Below are 22,564 nucleotides of genomic sequence, written 5' to 3' on the forward strand. Positions count from 1 at the left end.
ATTTTGTCATGCAAAAGCAATCCATATAAACTGAAATTTTTGATCATAACTAGCATGGTCTATTATCCATGGTGAGATCTTTGAGCTTCAAAGACTTAATTTGATGAGAAGAGAAAACATGCATTACTGCAGAATACATTCACTCAAAAGTCATAGCTTAATTACAATGCAAGATTATGCAAGTAGAAAATGAAGCAGTTTACTGGAGTATACAGTTACAAAGAACCCATTATACAAAATCTTTTAGCATGATGGCATAACCAACAAGAAAATCTATTAATGGAAGAATGCATTGAAAAAAACTTCCAAGTTGGCTCCATTTGCAACTTGCACACACCTAAACTACAATGTGTTTGTATTACCTCCCGACTTAATTCTTCTTCTAACACAAAATCAACAGCAGAAGTAACTGAGAGCACGCCAGAGATCCGAGATATAGACATATATAGTGGAAGTAGCCAACAAGAAACTATACAAAGCAAATAAGTAACAAAGGGTACCCCACTCCTACTTGGAGCAATAACTGTGTAGCTTTTTTGTCTTATGAAACAATAGAAAAACTACCTTGAGCATACCTTACCTATGAATGAAACAAGTTACAACACCACAAGGTTCTAAGAGAACTCCAAAAACTGCTAATCTGGACAATAAAGCAGCTAGAAATTGATAACAAGATGTTTAAAGAAACCACATGTTCTTGCTCACGAGTACTGAATGGCAGTGACCATACATTCATAAGAATATCCTTTACACAGAATTCAAACAAACAACACTATTGTCTTTCCTTCACCAACTAAAGATACAATTTCCACCACAGATCATTATACATTTAATTTGGGTTTCATTTTAATCAATATAACAGATTCCCAATCCAAGGAATATAAGCACCTAGCAGATTGTTACTTATCATGATGATGTCAAACAAATGGCTGATGTTAGATCAGTGGTAAGTGGTGGCAAGTCATCAAAGAAGGAACTAAATATCACTGAATCAGCGAGAACTGCGATCACAATGTACACAAGGAGAAAAATTGGTATTGATAGTGAGTAGAAGAAGCAAGACACTACCACAAGCAGCATTGCAAATTGCACTCACGTTTTTTCATTACATCTTCGACTAAGAATGTGAAGGAATATCATCTAAAAGCACAAGGTTGGTATAATAAAGTTGTATCATCGTTGCTGCCAAGATTTGAACATCAAATGAGTCAAGTATTAGCTTTGCACTGAAGTTACAAAATAATTGAATCACAGAGAATAGATTTGAAATCTCATTTAAGAAAAAAGAGGACAGATTTGAAATGATTCATCTGACATCAGGGAAGCTAAAATGAAGTCCTAAGCAAAAAAGACCACCTTCAAGTTTGACTCCTTGGCTATGTACAAGGCATATTGCAGACAGGACATTGCAAGAACTTGAATTATAGCTTGGCTTGTTTACTATTTTATCTTATAGATATTGACATATAAGATACTCATACAGCTTGAATCTACTTTGAGACCCTGAGTTACCACACTCACAATAACTACCACCGATTGTATGAAACGAACAAAAAGAATGTATAGGGGCGCAATTCAGTCCTTTTCCTAGTTAAGAGAAAACAACAACAAATACAATTTACATTTCTCATCAATTTCATGCTTCATCCATCAACCCCACTTTCAAACTTCTGCATTAAAGACTGAATAATGAAAATTTCACAGCCACCGAAAGCAAATAGATGCATGATCAACATCACCGTCATTCAAAAACTTGTGTTCCTACTCTATTTCCTCCTTTTCATTTGTGTAAATTGTTTCTTTGTGTGTGTCTGTGGGGGGCGGGGCAGGGGGGGGGAGTATATAGAAGGAGAAACTTCATTTGCAAAAGAAAAAAGATTCTCACTGAGATAGATTAATTGGAGAATGAACAATGACTAACCTCGCTCGAAAAAATGTTCTACATTACTACATCTCAACATCCAAACAGACTCTGTGACATCCACAGAAGAATTACAGTATGAGTGACTTTTACCTAAACCTAATCAATTGCTGCTGTTTTGAAAAGGGGACGGAACTATGGAAGTACCCCATCAAGCTAACCAACTAATTTACAACTGGGTTAACTCCTGCTGATTATCCCTAGATTGCCTCAGTATTAACTCAGCTCTCCTCTTCTTGTCATCTCTTTCTTCATCCCGCCGGAACAAGGAAGCGTTTCTCCCAGAACCCTTTTTCAAAAGCCTCAGATCCAAAGAATCACCTAAGGCCTTCTTTCCAGGTCTAAATTCTAAACAGACAGCAAGCCTCTTGTCCGGAAGTGTTCTCTCTGTACCATCTACTGTTTCAGAGAGCCCATCCTTCATCGCCTGAATTGCTGGGGAGAACGTCTCCAGCAAAGAAACATGATTTTTATTGTCTACCTCACTAGAAAGTTTAGCTGGAAGAGCCACAGGGTCCACATCTTTCTCACCAGCTTGAAAAGGTTTTGCAAGAAACGGGTTTTCACTTTTACTAGCACTTGAAGTAATACCAACATCATCTGGCTGCCTAGAAGTTGATGCCATTGCTGAACCATTGCACACCAATCGCTGCTGTAAATTTAATAAAGATCTTTCTGCCTTCCTTCGCTGTCTTGCTAATTCAATTTTATCAGCTCGAGGATCTGATGCCCTCTCATTCCACGTGGGGGTCCGTACATAAGTATGCGGATCAGGAAATGCAGGCAACCATGGAGGTACATACTTAAATGGAGGTGTTTCACCAATTTGGGAAAAACTGGGTATCATACTGGGATGTTTTACCACAGGAAAATGTGGAAGAGTTTGAGAAAATGGAATCTCTTCAGCAGATTCCACATACTCAACAATCTCACTAACAATACCAGAACTTAACCCACAACGGTTCACTTCCGATGCTCGTTGAAAACCAGTGGAGGCACACATATCCTCTAATCCTTGAATAATATCAAACACATTGCACTGTGTTCTTCCAGCTAAATTAGCACTACTACTAGCAGTCTTGCCTAGGTCACGTATATACTTAATCACAATGTCTGCAAGCGATTCAAGAGCAGATTCACTGAAAATCTCAAACCCAATACTTTCACATATCTGTGCCACCGCAGTCCTCGATATTGCTCGCCCAAAATCATCAGAACCAACTCTTTCTTCCCTAGTATTATCAACAGTACTCTCTTTCTCCCTTTTATCCTCGGCATTACCTCCAACGATCATATTCAAATTACTAAAAGATTTACAGCTTCTTTAACTCAAAAACCTCACCACTCAGCTCAAACCCGTGTCTTTAATAGTAAAAGTTCACAACTTAGAAACATTACAAAAACTCCACAACTCAAAAATATGCAGTTTAAGATCCCTATACCCATTTGCAATTCATGCATACTCTATGCATTTAAGCTGCATTAAGGAGTACAAGAACAGCCCCAATTGCCCAAAATACAAGTAGACATGAATTACAAAACTCCTAGCTTTTCCCAAAATTAAAAAAAAAAACAACTTGGTGATGCAAAATGTGAACCCCAGAACCCAAAACTCAACCAAATTCTTCAATAAAACCAAATACCCACCTCAAGATTCCTCAACCCCACTTGGTAAACTCCTGTCTTTTCCCAAAAAACAAAGAAAAAATCACAACTTGGAGATGTAAAATGCGAACCCCAGAACCCAAAACTCAACCAAATTCTTCAACAAAACCAAATACCCACCTCAAGATTCCTCAACTCCACTTGATAATTCATAAAACCTTAACTATTAGGCTACATTAACAAGTAAAACTACAACACCAAATGCCCCAAATATACAACCAGATTGTATGAAAATGAATACTTACAGCTGAATTTTTGAGACTAATTGAACTTGGGGTACCGGTTTCTTGATTAGTAAATTGAAATTGCTTCAGAAATTGAGAGAACAGAGAAGGGTTTATGGAGAGAATTTTTTGATAAACCCTAAAAGGTACACACCAAGAAAGGGATTTTTAGATCGAGAGAGTGGAGGATCGAATACTGGAGCGGGACCTTTTTTTTATAGAAAAAGATACATTCTAATAATAGCATATAAGCCCATATAGTTTAGAAAACTCACAATTGACCCATACACCTTTTATTTTAATTATTACTTAAAGGTAAAATTATTTAGGTTGACTTCATTAAATATGATGAATAAAGTGACAGAATTTTAATTATTTTTTTCTTGAAAATATTTTGGAAGTGTGTTTGAAGGAGTAATTAGACTAGATATGACTTATTTGCAGTTTATCGATTACATGATGTTGAGGATTATGGTAGACGGTTAGTAGGTAGTTGAACGTTGGTTAGTCTTTCTTATCGGTTTTGTTGTTATTACTCTCTTACTATTTTATTCTTCGATTTTATTATTATCTGTTGTTTATTTTGCTTTAGTTACCGTATTTATTTACCTGCAGCTTACAAATGACATCACTTTTGATAAGAGGACGTGGAGGTTGAGGATTATGGTAAAAGATTAATAGGTAGTTGAACGTTGGTTAGTTTCTCTTATCGGTATTGTTGTTATTACTCTCTTACTATTTTGTTCTTCGATTTTATTATAATCTATTATTTTTTTTGCTTTAATTACCGTATTTATTTACCTGCAGCTTACAGATGACATCACTTTTGATAAGAGGACGTGGAAGTTGAGGATTATGATAAAAGATTAGTAGGTAATTGAGTATTGTCTAGTTTTCTTTGTCAGTTTTGTTGTTATTACTCTCTTACTCTCTTATCTTCGATCTTATTATTATTTGTTGTTTCATTTGTTTTAGTTACCCTATTTATTTATTACTTCTATTGTACTTTTCACACGTGTTTTTATTATGACTTATTCATTAGTGTGTTTCCTTTCTATACTTGATTTTCTTATGTTTTACTTGAATCGAGACTTTTCTATTTTCACAATATTAAAATAAGACTGCATACACACTACTCTCTCCATAACCCACTTGTAAAATTACAATGATACTTATGTTATTGTTCTTATGTTTAAAGAAATGTCTACATTTACTAAAAGCTTTTTAAGTTCAAACATAACTTAAGTGATGTCCAATTTGAGATCAGTAAAGAGTTGTAAACACCATTAAATTGAATAGAGGTTACAAAACTATAAATCTAAGAGGAAAGTTTTACATAAATAAATATGTGAACTTTGTACATAATTCAAGTAGTTGATTTGTAACTATTCTATACTTGCATAATTTTCCATTGATGTTTTTTTTTCTGTCATCCTAGTCAATTAATTTTTCTTCTGTGTATTCTTCCTTCTCTTTTAATGTAATGGAAGTTAATAATCAATGCACATATAAATTAAAAAATATTAGTAATTTTTGTATTTAATTGTTTATTATTCTCTTTACCTATTTAAACTATCACCCTCTTTATATTAAAATATATCTCGATACTGAGTTGATCAAGTTTTTATTTACAATCATTAGCTTGTTTGTGTACGTCAACTCAGCACCAAGGTTTGTTTTTAATACAAAAGAGTGATAATTGAGGTATAAAATTTGTGAAAAGGTGATAGTTTAAATAGATAAATAGAACCACAGATAGTTGAGATATGTAGGCATGTCTTTTACCATTAACTCAATGTAATCTGATTAGTTAATGTTTAACAATAATCATAAATAGAACATTAGTAGCAAACTGTCACATTTCTTTAAGGATAAAAATTATGATAGAATGGTAAATATTCTTTTATCCTTAATCTTAGAATTCGAGTTCAACCCCTGATATGAGACATTAATTTAGAAAGCGTTTTACGTTCATTTAATAATACCAGACATTAATTTAATTTAATTTTTTTGAAAATTATGAGAAGTTCATGGGGTAAAATGTGGAACTTTAAAAACTTAAAAGAGCACATATATAAATATAATTCTTCTTTTGGCTCACAGAGAATTGGGATAAGCCGAAAGAGAAAACTCCTAGCGTTTGAGAAGAAGAAGAAAATGGAGAAGTACTTTGGAAACGCATATAGGGGCGACCCGGGAGTGCCACACGCTGACCCGGAACGATTCGTGAATATATGGATCGGCTCTGCTGCTTTCTCTGCTCTCACATGGATTAATCCATACATGTGGACTCTTTCCAATCAATACAAGTAAAACCTGCAAAACTCACTTTTTTTTCAGTTTCTTTTTGCAACAATGTTCTGTTTTTGTTCATATTTGTTGTTAATTTGATAAAGGGGTTATCTTTATTTGGTTAAATTCTTGTGCTGTATAGTGTGTTTGTAGTTTTGAGTAGTAGTATTTGAGTTATGGTGTTTGTGGTGCAAAGAGCTATTAAAGCAAGAGAGAGAGAGCTGTAAAGGGGTTGTCTTTATTTGGCTAAATTCTTGTTTTATATAGTGTGTTTGTAGTTTTGAGTAGTAGTATTGAGTGCAAAGAGATATTATTGCTAGAGAAAGAGCTGTATAGGGGTTGTCTTTATTTGGCTCAATTCTTGTTCTATATTGTTTTGCTTACAATTAGTTTTATATTTGTTGTTAATTTGATAAAGGGGTTGTCTTTATTTGGCTGAATTTTTGTTCTATATAGTGTGCTTGTAGTTTTGAGGAGTAGTATTGAGTTATGGTGTTTGTGGTGCAAAGAGCTATTAAAGCAAGAGAAAGAGAGAGTGTCTGGTAAAGGGGTTGTCTTTATTCGGCTCAATTCTTGTTTTATATAGGGTGCTTATAGTTTTGAGTAGTAGTTTGGACTTATGGTGTTTGTGGTGCAAAGAGCTATTAAAACAAGAGAGAAGTAAAGGGGTTATATTTATTCGGCTCAGTTCTTGTTCTATATTGTGTGCTTGTAGTTTTGAGGAATGGTATAAACTTGTGATGTTGGTGGTGCAAAGAGCTATTAAAGCAATAGAGAGAGTGGTAAAGAGGTTATCTTTATTTGGCTCAATTCTTGGTTCTATATAGTGTGCTTGTAATTTTGAGGAGTGATATCGAGATATGGTGTTGGTGGTGCAAAGAGCTATTAAAGCAAGAGAAAGAGAGAGTGTGTGGGAAATGGGTTACCTTTTTTTGGCTCAATTCTTGTTCTATATAGTGTGCTTGTAGTTTCGAGGAGTGGTATTGACATATGGTATTGGTCAACTGTTGTTATATTTAAAGTAGGTATGGTGCTTGTTAGGAGCCTTTGTAGTTTGGTTAGGAACTTGTACGTCTCTTCGGGGATGAGTAGGACGCTTCTTACTTTTAGTTGGTATTGTTGCCTCTAGTTTTAGAGAACTTCTACTTTGCCGTAAATGACTAATTACTTGGTATTGGAATCAAATAGGTCCGAATAGAACATAACTGATATAAAGGATTCATATAGCCACCTACAACTAGTTTTGGATAAAGACAAAGTGGTATATCAAATTATGATGTTAAAAATTGAAGTAGAGTTGAGGTCCATTTGGTGTTGTAAAACTACAAGGGAGGTCTTTTTTCACTTTGCAAGTTCCTTTATCTTTTTGGGTGGATAAGTAATTAACCTTCAAAGCTGTTCTTGATCTTTATCTGATAAAGTTAAGGCTGTTCTCGATGTGATTATGATTGAGTTAACTGTTGACTTTACACTGCCAGTTTCTCTTTACAGTTTAGAGTAAAACGATGTGGGGTCAGTCTATATCAAAAAAGATATTGGGTCAATCTGTTTTTGATCAAGGAGTTGAGTAAGGTTGTTTTTCCTGCTCACTTTAGCCCTTTCTCCATCCCCATTGAGATGTCCGGAACATTGTCGATGCTCGACATTTCCATTTGGCATGTTCCAAAATGGAAATATCGGTGAATATAGGTTTTGCGTATTTAGGTTTCTTAACCCTCTTAGTGGATATAATCCTAAAAATTTGTTTGCAAACAGTCAATAGAAGGTTAGTGCACACTATAATGCCTACTCAAAGAACATAGTGTTGCTGTAATAAGTATCACTAGTTTGTTGAGCGATAGTGAGGCATTCTGTGATTTTTTCATTAGTGCAAGATTATATTGCTGAAATAGGTGTCACTAGTATGTCGAGGGCTTAAAATTGTCATTAGGCTTGTTGAGTTGCAGAAGTTTAGAATAGGTGGCACTTGATTTATACTAGCAGGTTGTCCTGCTTTATTTTCAATCTTTTATTTCATTTTTTATTTTAAAAATTAATACATACACATCTCTCTATTTTATGTTCCGTTCTACTCAAGTTCCCTCCTCTTCTAGCTAAATGACATCTGTTGGCATTTGAACAACAAAGGAGCAGTACATTCATGCTAAGTTGAACTCCTAATCTTTCTCACTATTTTGCTTCTATTTTTCTCATTAAGAACAAAGCAGTTGTTGATTACAAAAAATGGATCAGGGATTCACCTTAAGTAAAGCAAAAACTATAAGTTTTGAGGATATTTGACAATTGCTTCAAACACGGAAAATTGTCTTTAGAGTTTGCACCACCTCGAAGAAAGGAAAATCACTCTCAACCGAACTTTGTCCGAGGCTTAAATCTTGGAAACTTCTTAAGTACTGCTTTGTCCAAGACTATCAAATTAGAGCCATGAGAACATCTCTGTAGAACAGTTCTGTATTCACTAGAGAAAAACATCAATGCATGATGACTGTAGAATGCTTAGCTTGTTGGAGAGTATCTGTCTGAGCTTTCATGTAAATCTTAGTAGTAGGGTAGGAGAAACAAAAGATGGCTTATATTCTTTTTGCAAAATGTTGGTGCAGAGAGGGTGGTTTGCTGGGAGTCCGAGTGAACTGAAAGGGGTAGTGGGCCGTAATATGAGGCTCCCTTCTCTCTTTTCTTCCTGCTTTTTTTGGATAAGCATGAGGCTCCCTTCTGCGTTCCAAGTTCACATTTGGAGTTTGATAGGTCATGTTTGAAGAAAATTGGGTCATTGTTATCTTTTCCTATGCTGATCTGTTACTTTATACTAATAATTTTAAAGGCTTATCTCTCGAGATCTGAAGTACAGGGCAAGGGTTATAATGATTTAAGCATAATCCATGTGCTTTCTTTTTTTGGAAATGGAAACCACTTGATCTGTTCACTTAAACAACATCATTCAAAGTTTCCGTGCATTCTTAATTTGTGATGGGGGCTCACTTTTTCCTTCTTGATCTCATTAGAACTATGCTTCTTGAGTTGTGGATGCTAGTATAGCTTCAAAACTTTAGTTTGACGCAGGTGCACTCCACTATGGCTACTTGCCAATAGTCTCTGCCCCAGCAAGTGATTACATTTGCTATGTTAGGTACTCACAGTAGTAAGTGTTGTCTCAACGACAACCATATTACTGCAAGATTGAGATTTCTGAAAAAAATTCCTTTTTTCTGTGTGGCTGACTTATTGAATATGTTGTTATGTGCAGCTGGCATGACAAAGCCATGCTTTTTGAGCAATATCATTGGAAGAAAGCTCTCAAGAAAAATCAGGACTATGAGTTTAAGGTACTTATGTTTCTTATGTTATGATTATGTTAACTCTTATGTGCCATGTAGTTTTATAAAACGATGATAATTTTTATTCCAATGCTTTAGTTTCAAATTGGGATGAATGTTACTGGCTTTATGTTTCTCATTTGAGTTTCATTTGTTGCAGTGGAACCAGTACATGGATAAAGATGCACGAGACTCGTACTACTTCAATTGGCCTGTTTACTTTCCATAAGTTTCTCCAATGTATCAGCATGCTGGTGTTTCCTTTTGAAAGTTCTGTTGATACTATGAATTCAAACATTTTTTAGCTTTGAAAAGTTTGGTGATATTTTCAAGTGCTGCATGATTTATTCCCTTAGTTTTCTCTAAATTGCTGGTCTTCCTATTTGAACTTGAGATGGACCTTATACTGAATCTGTTGTATAGGTTCATAGTACTGTGTTCTTGAGTTCTACTTAAACTTGAGATGACAAAAGAGGCGAACGATCCGTGTCCACAAATTCAGAGTATTATCTCACTAGCCTCTCTATCTCTACGAGGTAGGGGTAAACTCCGCGTACGCACTATCCTTCCTAGACCTTACTTGTCAGGCAATCTTATTTGCTAGTCTCTTCTGGCTTTAGGCACAACCTCAGGTGAAAAAACAGGCCAAAAGGCCCAAAATACAACCTGCCTTGTCTCATTTAAAATTTTAAATGTATAAGCTTTGATCTGTTCCGTCCTATCCTGCTCCAATTGTCATCCCTATTGAATTCATGTTCTTCAATTTGGCTTTAATAACCTCACAACTTCTGAAATCAGCTCTAAAACAAACATTGTTGGAAGTAGGGGCAGAGGCGGGTAAGGTTGAGGGGGTTTATTCAAATCCCCTTCAGTGAAAATTTACACAGTTTTATATATGGTTGAAGTTATTTTCTATGTATATATAGTAGATGTTTAAATCCTCTACAACTTCTTCGTGTGTTTACCTTTCTTATTTTGAGCCCCCTCTGAATATTTTGACTCCGCATTGAAACTGTCCTCCTTTTCTCACCATTTTCTTGATGTCCATTAGCTTTGCTGAATAATTTGGAAAGTACTTGAGTATTGAGTTTTGATGAGCTTCTTGATGAAAAGCTTAATAAGTGTACCATGTTCTTCTAGTTTCTTTGATTTTGTTCAATCTTTTTGGATGTTTTTCAATGAACTATAGTCAGATTTCTGGATAACAACATTTTGTTATAACTTTCATGCTTTTTTGTTGAATCTATCTTTTATGTTCTATATAATCGTATTTTGTTATAACAATCCAAAAAAAAATTGATGGTCCAAATTCCAATATTTGTTATGGTCCATCTACAAATGGTGGTCACTTGTAATTCTAACATGTAATTGAATTACTTGTATGACTTTGTCCACAATTATTGGAAGTTTTTTTAATTGTCATGTACTGTCAAAACCAAAATGTACTTTAATCCACTTAGGAGATATTGTTGTAACAGTTGATTAAATTTTGCTTGAATTCAGCTTGACTAGTTCTTTGTTCTTCTCTGTGCCTAACTAATTTTGGGTTATCAGCTCTTGTTAAATTTGTAGAGTGAAAGGATTAAAAACACATGTAAAGTATTTCGATTTTTTGAGTTTCATATCTGAATTATCAAATGTGCAAGTTTTCTACCTGAACGACGGTGATAATTGAGATGTGTTTTGATAAATAGCCGGTGATGATTTAGATTTGTTTGGTATGGGAGAAAACATTTTCTTGTATTGCATGCTGTGCTGATATTGATGTTACTTGCTTGATAATTCCCTTTCTCCCACTTACTTTCCTTTGAATGAGCTAGCTATGAAGGGTACTTTTTGTTTTTTCTTCCCACTAATACCATACCTTATGCAATCATTAATTATTGTTTGAACATATCTTTATGGTGGAACTTGGTAAGAATTTTTTTTTAATCATATGATATTCGGAACATCAAACACGTACATTGCTCTGACTAATTTAAACTTGTATTACATAAGGTTCACTTGAAGGGAAAAACACTATGATCATCATTAGGAATTTCTTTATCTCAAAGCTCGAACTCAATACTTCTGTTTAATGATAAAGGGATCGAATCATGTGTTATTTCGTTGTGTTCGAACATAAACACGGGAGCAAAACGTTGGTTCAACGAAAAAATGAACTTTCAAGTCCACAAATTTCATTTGTTATCTTTAAGAACTCAACTCCCTCATTGTTATGTAATGTTATGAATTAATTCCTTTCAAAATGGAACATAGTAAATTATTTTGTAATAGAGACATTTTAAATTAGAGAACTTCTACAAATTCAAAGAAAAAATCAAATTACACTAGACACTTACTTTATTTTGAAACAATATAACATCGTCCTTAAAATATAATTAAGTCTAATTGAACAATAACATAATTAATTAACTTTTGTAAATTAATTAATTGTTGAGCACCACTAAGTTGCGCGATTTTTTTTTGAAAGACCTTACATGTATGTAGATTCTTAATTTTTTCCAGCTACGACGTGAGACTTAGTTCGAACATCCAGTAGCAAGAACCTTGTGCAATTCCTTGGCGCGACAGGGGAATTTAAGAACACCTTGTTGTTTAAATCCATATTCATCTTCAGCTTGTTTTAATAATTTCAAGAATGATGGATGATTTAACCAGTGCAATTCCACCACAAACCTATGTGGTTCCTCTTCAGGATTCACTGAAAGAACAACAAAGTGTCCTTCTTTTACGTCATTCGGCACCAATAACGTCTCTCCACGTGGCGTTTCGTCGTGAAATTGATCAGTAGTACTAGTAATAGCATTATTATTTGACCTATTTTTGAATTTGGGAATCAATTGATGAAGATATTGAGCCTTCAATAACTTCCCAATGATTTTGGACTTAACCATATTTTGGTGTATACTTGTTGTATATATAGAGTATAACAGATTTTATTGTGGTTTTTCAATAGTGGTTTTGAAGGGGATTTATATAGGATATGGTGAAGGCTAAACAGCTTATATTAAAATAATAAGTGAAGTAATTCTTGTTTGACTAATTAAGATAGACAACTCATATTAAATAATAAGTAAAGTAATTGTCGTCTGACTAATCGATTAAGATGATGAGTTTAGTATTGGTCCCCATAACATGTGCCCTACATTTGCAAAAAGCTTTTTCATCATATATTGGAACCATTTTGGTCATTTATTGCAACATATGATCCATCTTTTTCTTAATGCACTCTTTTCCTTTTGTTTGCTTTCCAATGCACTTTTTTTTTCTTGTTTTATTAAAAAAGGAACTTCAAGTACCTTATTCCGTATGCGTTTGAGTAATATCTTGTAAATATAAATAATTTTTACGATGTCAATTTATTTTTGCTTATTATAATAGATAACATATTTTATTTGTTGTCACAAAAGATATATCTTTCATATATATATATATATAGATATATATATATATATTTAAAAATGAATGCAACATGAGGGTTTCTCAGGGGTCACCTTTAGATGCTTTGGTAGTATAATTTATTTATTTTTATATTAACAATGTATAAAATTTAAACTCATTTCGTATCGTACAATATTTATGAGTTATGAAAATGAAAGTTTCTCCATTAGGGGTTTGTACAAGGGTAAAAAGTTATTCATCCTCAATATTTAAACCAAATTTGTACCAAAAAAAATATTTACACCAAATTAATAAAGGCATGATATGTGCTTAGCTCTAAGATCATAATCATAGTTAATTAACTTGCAAATTCACCTCATATAATCATTTTATCCTAATCATATTAATTTAAATAACTTTTAAACGGATTATTAACTGCCTATTTATTTACTCATCCAATCCACTTATTTGACTCCCTTTACCTCCTTTAGTTTTTGCTTTTTGGTCCCACTGGCTTTGTTTATTTACTATATTAGGCAAGTAACCTTTTTGTCCTTTGGATATAAGACCATGTTCATGTGTTTTCCATGTTAATGCGATATAAAGTCAAGTTAGCCGATATGATATATAGTACATTAGGTTGAATATATATAGCATCTGAAGTTCTATCGATTCGTCATAACTTACGTGTTATCATTTAAAGATAGAAAAAAATGAAATAAGTTTAAAGGCGATATCATGAGCTAGTGAAAATTAGAAATAATGATAATTCGATAGCGTAAATGAAATAAGTTTATACAATAAAGTAGATATGAAGATGAAAAACAAAGATAAGGAAGCTAAGGACTTTCTTCTCTTCTAGTTAGCTACGTTTTCCTTTCCTTGTATTGTATGTTGTATTGATATTGATGCTACTTACTTGATAAATCCCTTTCATCCTTTGAATGGGGTCCTTTTATAATTCACAAAAATATCTCAAATGCAATTAATTATAACTTGATTCAATCTAAATATATGAGATTTGGCTAAAAGTGTGTGTTTATATTACGTTATCGCCTCATATCGTATGCATTAATATGTTGTTACCTCGTTATCTTGGGTGTTTTTGTGTTTACTAAGAGTTTTATACGTGTAAGAAATGTATTTAGATGAATACGAATCGAAAAAGGTGATTTTGACATAATTTGAAGCAAAGAATTAAAGATTGAAAAAAAGTTGAGCTCGCTCGAGATCCCTCTCTCACGAGAAAACCAATATTGTTATTATGAGAAACTGAAATTTGTCTCTAGTATTTTGATTGAACCTTTTATTTGATGAAATTCTTGATAGGGTTAAATATAATTGAGTTGGTCTTCTTCCTCTCTATTTGTTCATCTATGTTTTGATTGTTGTTAGTTGTATGACCCTCGATTAACTATGTCATTATATCTTGTATTGCTTGAGATATAATATAAGATTAGTTATTAGTTGAACAACGTCACTTGTTAGTCCATAAGAGATTATCTTAGATATTAAAAGCGGAATTAGAGATTAACGAAATTTTGATGTGATCTTGCTAGTATTTTGAATTGCTTGCTAGTATCTTTGACAAGAATGAACTTAGTTTTTGCATATCAATTTTGTGTTTCTTTGTAAATATAAGTTAAAATCAAAGACTATAAGAGGGTCACCTCAAAATAGAATTAATAGATGGCGCTTTAGTTTGGTGTGTCATGTATTGACAAAGGTAATATATCGGGACGCGATGTATTGAAATATTTAGTGATGTATTCGAAATCGAAACGTGATATATTGGAAAGTTGAGTGATGTATCCGAAATCTTTAAACTTTAACGGATTTTTATAACTTGAAAAAGAATAGAAATATGATGTAATTAGCTTTAATACTATGAAATTTGTGTAAAATTACCTAAATTATTTTATAAAGGATAAAATTAGAAGTTTAAACATAAATTATTACTAAATTTAGGAATCATTCTTTCTGAGACCAGACTAAAAAGAAGAAAAAAAGATATAAATTGAGATAAAAAGTTCCACTTTATTTATATCATATAGAAATGAAATTTTCTAAGCAGACAAGTTCCATGATCAACATCATATATACTTTAGCCGATGTAACATTGTCCTATAAATTAATTAAATCTAATTGAACAACAATAAAAATTAACATTTGTAAATTAATTTAGATACATCATAGACATCTTTAATTTAAGGGTTGTAAAATTCAAAAGTATTCCATTATTTTTTTTGAACTTCGTAACTGATCAAACTAAAACACATAAAATGAAACGAAGGAAATAGTACTATTGCATCACTTTGATATCTTTGTAGCAACTTGTTGATTATAACTTAGTTAAACTGCAAAAGCACTAGTGACAAGTTCGTACGATTTCTCTCAAAAGACCTTACATCTTATAATATGTGTACGCAGCTTCTTAATAAATCTTTTTGATTATTATCAACGTGAGACTTTGTTCAAACATCCAACAGCAAGAACCTTCTCCAATTCCTCATCACGACAAGGGAATTCAAGAACACCTGTTTGTCTAAATCCATATTCATCTTCAGCCTTTTTCAATAATTTCAAGAAAGATGGATGATTTAGCCAATGCAATTCCACCACAAACCTTTGGGGTTCCTCTTCAGGATTCACTGAAAAAACAGCAAAATGTCCTTCTTTCACATCATTTGGCACCAATAATGTCTTGCCACGTGGCGTTTCGTTGGAAAACTGATTATTATTTGACCTCCTTTTGGAATTGAGAATCAATTGATGAAGATATTGAGCCTTCAATAACTTTCCAATGATCTTGGATTTCACCATATTTTTGAGCTTAACTAATGATTGCTAGTATAGTGAATTTTAGGATTTTGTTTGGTTATATTGTAGAGCTTTAGAAGGGTTAGATTTATAGTAGAAAATATTGGGTCCCTATTGCATGTGCTTTGTAACATTTTTGGTCATTGATGCAACATATCATATAATCCATCTTTTTCCAAATTCACTTTTCTAACCTTTATGTTCTTATTTTGTACTTGGTGGAAAAAAGTTATTTGAGTTAGTTCAACTCAAAAATGATTTTGTATATATAATATAATTTTCAAGCGAAAGAGGTTTAAATTACTCGGATAAATCTCTACGTTCAGAAATTCAGCGACTTTTTATCCAAAGGTATTTGTAATATGATGTAATGTAGTTTCCTTTGAGTCAAACTACTACACTTTGCGTAAATATGAGACTTGTTCACACGCTCAATAGAGAAAGAAAAGTTTAGTACTAGAGGGTTCATATTTTTTCTATATAAAAGAAAGTGTTAGGGTAAGTGTAAACTCCAAAAGTTTCTTAAAAAATTGTTGGACAGGTAGTTGGCAGAATCAAAGGAGCAGAAAATAAAGCAGAATTAAGAGAGACATGGTGAACAAATCAATTCATGATAAAATGACCTTACATATATTGCTCACATGAGAAGAAAAGGATATGAAGGGAAGGGCCAGTTAGATTTTCCATTTTGGGTGTGTTTGGTATGAATTATTAGATTATAGAAGTGTGTTATATATATAGCTTAAGCGGTCACGATATTTTTTTGATATTGATTGAAAAATTTGATGGAGTTTAGCTGATTGAATCTATCTATCTTTTGAAAACTGTTTTTTATTAGAAGTGATTTAACAGTTTGTGTTTGGTATGAATTAGATTATAGAAGTGTTATATATATAGTCTAAGCGGTCACGACATCTTATTGATATTGATTGAGCAATTTGATGGAGTTTAGCTGACTGAATCTATCTGTTTTTTAAAAACTATTTTTTATTAAAAATGATTTAACAGTTTGTGTTTGGTTAATCAATTACGAAAGCACTTCTATTGATATTAAAGCAGTAATTTGCTTGGTGAAGTTTCAGAAAGTGCTTCATAAGAAAAACTACTTGTGAAAATTGTTATTGCTAAGGAAAAAAAAGCTTATTTTATTCCTAATAGCTATGTCTAAAACATCTCAACTTTATAATTATAATATAAAAGAGCTTAACTCAGTGTCTCATTCCTTTCTTTCAAAAACTTGCAAATTGCTTTGATTGATATTTGGCCAAGTAGTCTACCACTTTATAATAACGTATCCATCTCAAATTTATGGGAAGGTGTTTGACTGAACTCAAAAATTTAAGAATGAAATAAAGATATTTGAAATTTGTGATCTAAAATAAGTAATAAATATTTGTGTGATTGTAAATCATCTCATTAAAGATAAAATAACAAATTTAAACATAAATTATTATTAATTTAGAAATATATTAATATTCTTTACAGGACTAACTAAAAAAAAGTTTTAAATAAATTGAGATAGCGGGAAAACTTCTTTTTTTCTCTTCATTTTCCCCTCATGAAGATTGGGAAAAAGAGAAGCTTAAAAAGTTCCACGATCAACATTATACATAGTTTAGATCATCAACATTGTCCTTAAAGTAATTAAATCCAAAAGTACTCCATTCTTGTTTTAAAAATTATTTTGTAACTAGTCAAACTAAAATACATAAAATGAATCAGAGAGAGACATAGTAATGTTGCATCACTTTGATGTCTTTGTAGCAACATATTGATAATTTAGTTGCCACAAAGGCACACCGGCACAGGTCAATACGATTTTTCTCAAATTCAAAATTTAAATTTTATAAATTCGATTTTTTAATTTTTTTTAACATTGGATCCCTTAGATATTTAGATTATGAATTTATGTTTATTATTTATTATAATTTTAATAAAAATATTACAAATAAATTATGCTTCGTATCAAACTAATGAATTCAACTGAATATGTACTTAGAATGGTACATCTGCCCCTGCTCATTTGCATGTGCTTTGGTACCTTTTTGGTTATTTATTGCAAACATATGATCCATCTTTTTTCCTTTGTTCACTTTCCCAACCTTTTTATTGGGTCGGATCCAGGCATATATAGTGTTGGATAGACACAAATTTATAATTTTGACTATAATGTATAAACATATCATATGATTATTGAAAAGACGATAAATTCTCACATTTGTTATAAAATAAATCAACTTAACAAAATAAGAAGTAGAGAGTAAGAAAAAATAGAAAGAAACAAATGAATTTTTTTTATGTATATTTATATTTGCACTAGCTATTTATAACCACGGCAAATGAAGAAAGCAACAAATTAATACAAGTTGATTCCTCAACTTGGTGGGACAAAAATTAGTGGAGGAGAAAAAGTAGAAGAGAGAGGGAAAACGTAGAAGGGAAAAAGGGGAAGGGAAAGTGACATCCAATTACATAATACTCCCACTTGGATGTTCACGTGTAATTAAAAAAAAACTTTACAAGAAACAATATACATAGTTATCGTAAACATCCATAAATATTGTGCCTCGTTAAAACCTTACTAGGAAAAACCAAGTGGGAAAAAGCCTAGTGAAAGAAAAAGAGTACACACATCTGATAATACGCCTTGAGTGTTGCCTCATTAAAAACCTTACCAGGAAAAACCCAGTGGGACAAAACCTTGGTTAAGGAAAAAAGAGTGTAGCGCGTATTTTACTCCTCCTGATGAAAACTTCATTTGATATTTTGGAGAGGACACATTCCAATCTTATATCTTAGCTTCTCAAAAGTTGATGTTGGTAATGCCTTTGTGAATAAATTTGCAAGATTATCACTAGAACGAATTTGTTGTACATCAATATCACCATTCTTCTGGAGATCATGTGTGAAGAATAATTTTGGTGAAATATGTTTCGTTCTATCTCCTTTTATGAAGTCACCTTTCAATTGAGTTATGCACGCGACATTGTCTTCGAATATAACTGTGGGTACTTTGACATCATTTTTCAAGCTGCATCTTTCTTTAATGAACTATATCATCGATCTCAACCACACACATTCTCTACTTGCTTCATGAATTACTATTATTTCAGCATGATTTGAAGAAGTAGCAACAATACACTATTTTGTAGATCGCCATGATATAGCAATTCCTCCGTGTGTAAATAGATAGCCTGTCTAAGATCGAGCTTTATGTGGGTCTGATAAATAACCTGCATTTGCATTACCAATAAGGTCTGCACAATCTTTGTTAATATAAAACAAACTATATCAATAATACCTTTTAGGTATCGCAAAATATTTTTGATACCGTTCTAATACCTTCGCATTGGGGATGAACTATACCTTGCCAGAAAATTAAGAAAATGTTATATCAGGTCTGGTTGCATTAGCAAGGTACATAAGTGCACCAATAGCACTGAGATATGGTACTTCATGACCAAAAAGTTCTTCATCCTCTTCTGAAGGTCGAAATTGATCTTTTTCCACTTCAAGTGATCTAATAACTATTAGAGTACTTAATGAATGTGCTTTGTTCATGTAAAATCGTTTTAAGATTTTCTTAGTGTAGGCAGATTGGTGGACAAAGACCTTGTCTGCTAAATGTTCAATTTGTAGATCTAGACAAAGTTTTGTTTTTCCAAGGTCTTTCATCTCAAATTTTTTCTTTAGATATTCAATCGCCTTTTGGACCTCTTCAGGGGTTCCAATGAGATTTATGTCATCAACATAAACGGTGAGTATAACAAACTCTGATTCCATTTTTTTAATAAAAACACATGGATAAATGACATCATTTATATAACATTCATTTACCAAGTACTCACTAAAACGATTATACCACATACACTCTGATTGTTTCAGACCATATAATGATCTTTGCAGTTTCATTGAGTACATCTCCCGAGACTTAGTACATGCTTCAGGCAATTTTAATCCTTCTGGAATTTTCATGTAAATTTCATTATCAAGTGACCCATAAAGGTAAGTTGTAACGACATCCATTAGATGTATTTCAAGATTTATGTACAGCTAAACTGATGAGATATCGAAAAGTTATTCCATCCATAACAGGTGAATATGTTTCTTCATAGTTGACCCCGGGTCTTTGAGAGAATCCTTGTGCAATAAATCGTGCCTTGTATCTTACAATTTCATTTCTCTCATTTCGTTTTCGCATAAAAACTCATTTATAGCTAACTGATTTTACACCTTCAGAATTTTGGACTACATGTCCAAAAATCTCACGTTTAGTAAGTGAGTCTAATTCAGATTGAATTGCCTTTTGCCATTCTGGCCAATCATAACTACGTCTACATTCTTTGACGGAATTAGGCTCAATACTTTCACTATCTTGTATAAGGTTAATTGCAACATTATATTCAAAAATATTATCTACCGTAATTTTCGATCGATCTAAATTTATCTCATCATTGGTAGAACTTATTGAAAGTTCTTCATTCACTTGAGTCTCGGGTTCACTAATTTCTTCAGAAATATCAGGATTACTCAAATCTTGACCTTCTTCGGGGGGTTCTTTTGTAGTATCATTTTTGTTATTCCTTACGCTTCTCTTTCTAGAATTTTTATCCTTTGAACCCAATGGTCTGCCACGCTTCAGGCGTGTTTGAGATTCAGAAGCTATGATACTTGTAGATGGTCATTTTGGGACATCAATCCGGATAAGCACATTTATTGTAGGGATATGTGACTTAGTTATCTGTTTCAAATCAATAAATGCATCTGGCATTTGATTTGCTATGTTCTATAAGTGGATGATCTTCTGGACATTCTGCTCACATGTGCGGGTACGTGGATCAAAATGAGATAGTGATGAAACCTTCCACGCAATTTCTCTTGTGTGGTCCTTTTTCTCTCCCCCTAATGGCGGAAAAATTATTTCATAAACCGACAATTTGCAAATCGAGCAGTAAATAAGTTTTCTGTCAACGGTTCAAGGTAGCGAATTATTGAGGGTAAGTCAAACTCAACATATATGCCCAACCTTCGTTGAGAGCCCATCTTTATACGTTGTGGTGGTGCTACATGCATGTATACCGCACAACCAAAAATTCGTAGATGGGCTATATTTGGCTTATGATCAAATACTAGTTGTGACAGAGAGTATTTATTATAATATGTCGGTCTGAGACGTACAAGTGCTATTGCATATAAGATAGCATGACCCTAAACAGTAATTGGTAATTTTATTTTCATTAGTAGAGGTCTGGCTATCAATTATAGGCGCTTAATAAATGACTTTGCAGGGCCATTTTGAGTATGAACATGACCAACAAGATGTTCAATTTTTATCCCAATTGATAAGAAATAATCATCAAAAGCTTGGAATGTAAATTCTCCAGCATTATCAAGGCGAATAGTCTTAATTGGATAACCTGGGAATTGTGCCCTTAATCTTATTATTTGTGCTAACATCTTCGTAAACGCCAAGTTGCGAGATGATAAGAGGCACACATGAGACCATCTAGATGATGCATCTATTGGGACCATAAAATATTTAAACAATCCACTAGGTGGATGAATAAGTCCACATATATCTCCATGTATAAGCTCTAAAAAGCCAGCATATTCGATGCCAACCTTCAGGGTCGATGGTCTGGCAATTAATTTGCATTGATAACAAGCAACGCATGAAAATTCATCATTTGTAAGAATCTTCTAGTTCTTTAACGGATGTCCAGTTGAATTTTCAAGAATTCGTCTCATCATTATTGATCCAAGATGACCTATTCGATCATGTCATAACACAAATGTATTTAAATCAGTAAACTTCTGGTTTACGATTATTGTGCTTCAATTGCACTAATTTTTGCATAATATAGGTCAAACGACAAAGTTGATAATTTTTTCAAAATATATTTCTGGCCTAAGACACTCTTGGTTATATCAAGATATTCAGTATTTATTTCATTTAGTGTCTCAACATAATATTCATTTCTACGGATATCTTTAAAACTTAACAAGTTTTTTGGGGATTTAGAAGAGAATAGTGCATCATTTATAACAATTTTTATCCCCTTAAGCAGAAATATAGTAACTCTTCCGGAGCCTTCAATGATTTTTAAATTATCAAAAATTGTAGTAACATTTGCTTTTCTTCTAAGCAAGTTGGAAAAATATTTCTCGTCTTTAAAAATGGCATGAGTTATTCCACTATCAATTACATAAATATCTTCGTGATTGATCATTGATCCAAATAAAATTTGAGGCATATCCATATTTTTCTTCAAAAAGAAATAAAGTAAATATTATAATTAAAACATGGCTTATTACACAAATTTTATTTATTTACATGAATTAGAAAAATACAAATATATTATTTAGTACCAAAAATATTATTTAAATATTATTAGGGTTATCGATATTCATATTTCCTTCAAAAAAATTGAAGAAATCAGCTACATCCAGATGCATAGGCTCAATATTATCTTCAGAGATAAAATTTGTTTGTGGATTATTTTCTGTCCTCTTCAAGGATGCCTGATATAGCTGAACCAGACGTTTTGATGACCGGCAAGTTCGTGACCAGTGCCCCATACCTCCACATCTATGACATATACTTTCTAAATTTTTCTTTCGTAAAACTTCTGGCTTTTCACTCTTTTTTTTGTACTGCTGATCATTTCTCGGTGTCAGCCGGGTATCATGATTATAATTTCTTCTTCGACCATGACCACGACTGGGCCATGACCTTTTTCTCGTTGGTTATAATTTGTCTGATTCACTTTAGGGAGTAGAAAAGAATCAATGGACCGACTATCATGATTTTTCATTAATAGTTCGTTGTGACGTTCAGTAATAAGAAGGTGAGAAAGTAATTCAGAATATTTTTTAAACCCCTTTTCGCGATATTGCTGCTGAAGGAGCATATTCGCGGGTGAAAATATGGAGTATTTTTTTTC

General features: G+C 32.8%; 3 protein-coding genes across 3 annotated transcripts; 1 reads left to right on the forward strand and 2 right to left on the reverse strand.

Moving 5' to 3' along the window:
* Positions 1 to 1,860: 1,860 nt before the first annotated feature.
* Positions 1,861 to 3,984, reverse strand: LOC129882025 (transcription initiation factor TFIID subunit 8). The gene has a single exon (XM_055956144.1). The coding sequence runs from the start codon at positions 3,213 to 3,215 to the stop codon at positions 2,091 to 2,093; it is 1,125 nt and encodes a 374-aa protein (XP_055812119.1). The 5' UTR covers positions 3,216 to 3,984; the 3' UTR covers positions 1,861 to 2,090.
* Positions 3,985 to 5,908: 1,924 nt separating this feature from the next.
* Positions 5,909 to 9,771, forward strand: LOC129882026 (uncharacterized). The gene is made up of 3 exons (XM_055956145.1): positions 5,909 to 6,119; positions 9,347 to 9,425; positions 9,577 to 9,771. Exons 1-3 carry the CDS (start codon positions 5,968 to 5,970, stop codon positions 9,643 to 9,645), a joined length of 300 nt encoding a protein of 99 aa, XP_055812120.1. The 5' UTR covers positions 5,909 to 5,967; the 3' UTR covers positions 9,646 to 9,771.
* A 5,279-nt stretch (positions 9,772 to 15,050) lies between these two features.
* On the reverse strand, positions 15,051 to 15,660 carry LOC129881390 (auxin-responsive protein SAUR71-like). Its single transcript, XM_055955599.1, has one exon. It carries the CDS (start codon positions 15,621 to 15,623, stop codon positions 15,258 to 15,260), a length of 366 nt encoding a protein of 121 aa, XP_055811574.1. The 5' UTR covers positions 15,624 to 15,660; the 3' UTR covers positions 15,051 to 15,257.
* Positions 15,661 to 22,564: the final 6,904 nt, after the last annotated feature.

This window comes from Solanum dulcamara, chromosome 3 (assembly GCF_947179165.1).
Source record: "Solanum dulcamara chromosome 3, daSolDulc1.2, whole genome shotgun sequence".
NCBI lineage: Eukaryota > Viridiplantae > Streptophyta > Magnoliopsida > Solanales > Solanaceae > Solanum > Solanum dulcamara.

Coding starts and splice junctions, on each gene's coding strand:
- LOC129882026 (XM_055956145.1), top strand. CDS start 5,968: ATGGAGAAGTACTTTGGAAACGCATATAGGGGCGACCCGGGAGTGCCA. Junction 6,120..9,346: donor ACTCTTTCCAATCAATACAA/GTAAAACCTGCA, acceptor TGTTATGTGCAG/CTGGCATGACAAAGCCATGC. Junction 9,426..9,576: donor ATCAGGACTATGAGTTTAAG/GTACTTATGTTT, acceptor CATTTGTTGCAG/TGGAACCAGTACATGGATAA.
- LOC129881390 (XM_055955599.1), bottom strand. CDS start 15,623: ATGGTGAAATCCAAGATCATTGGAAAGTTATTGAAGGCTCAATATCTT.
- LOC129882025 (XM_055956144.1), bottom strand. CDS start 3,215: ATGATCGTTGGAGGTAATGCCGAGGATAAAAGGGAGAAAGAGAGTACT.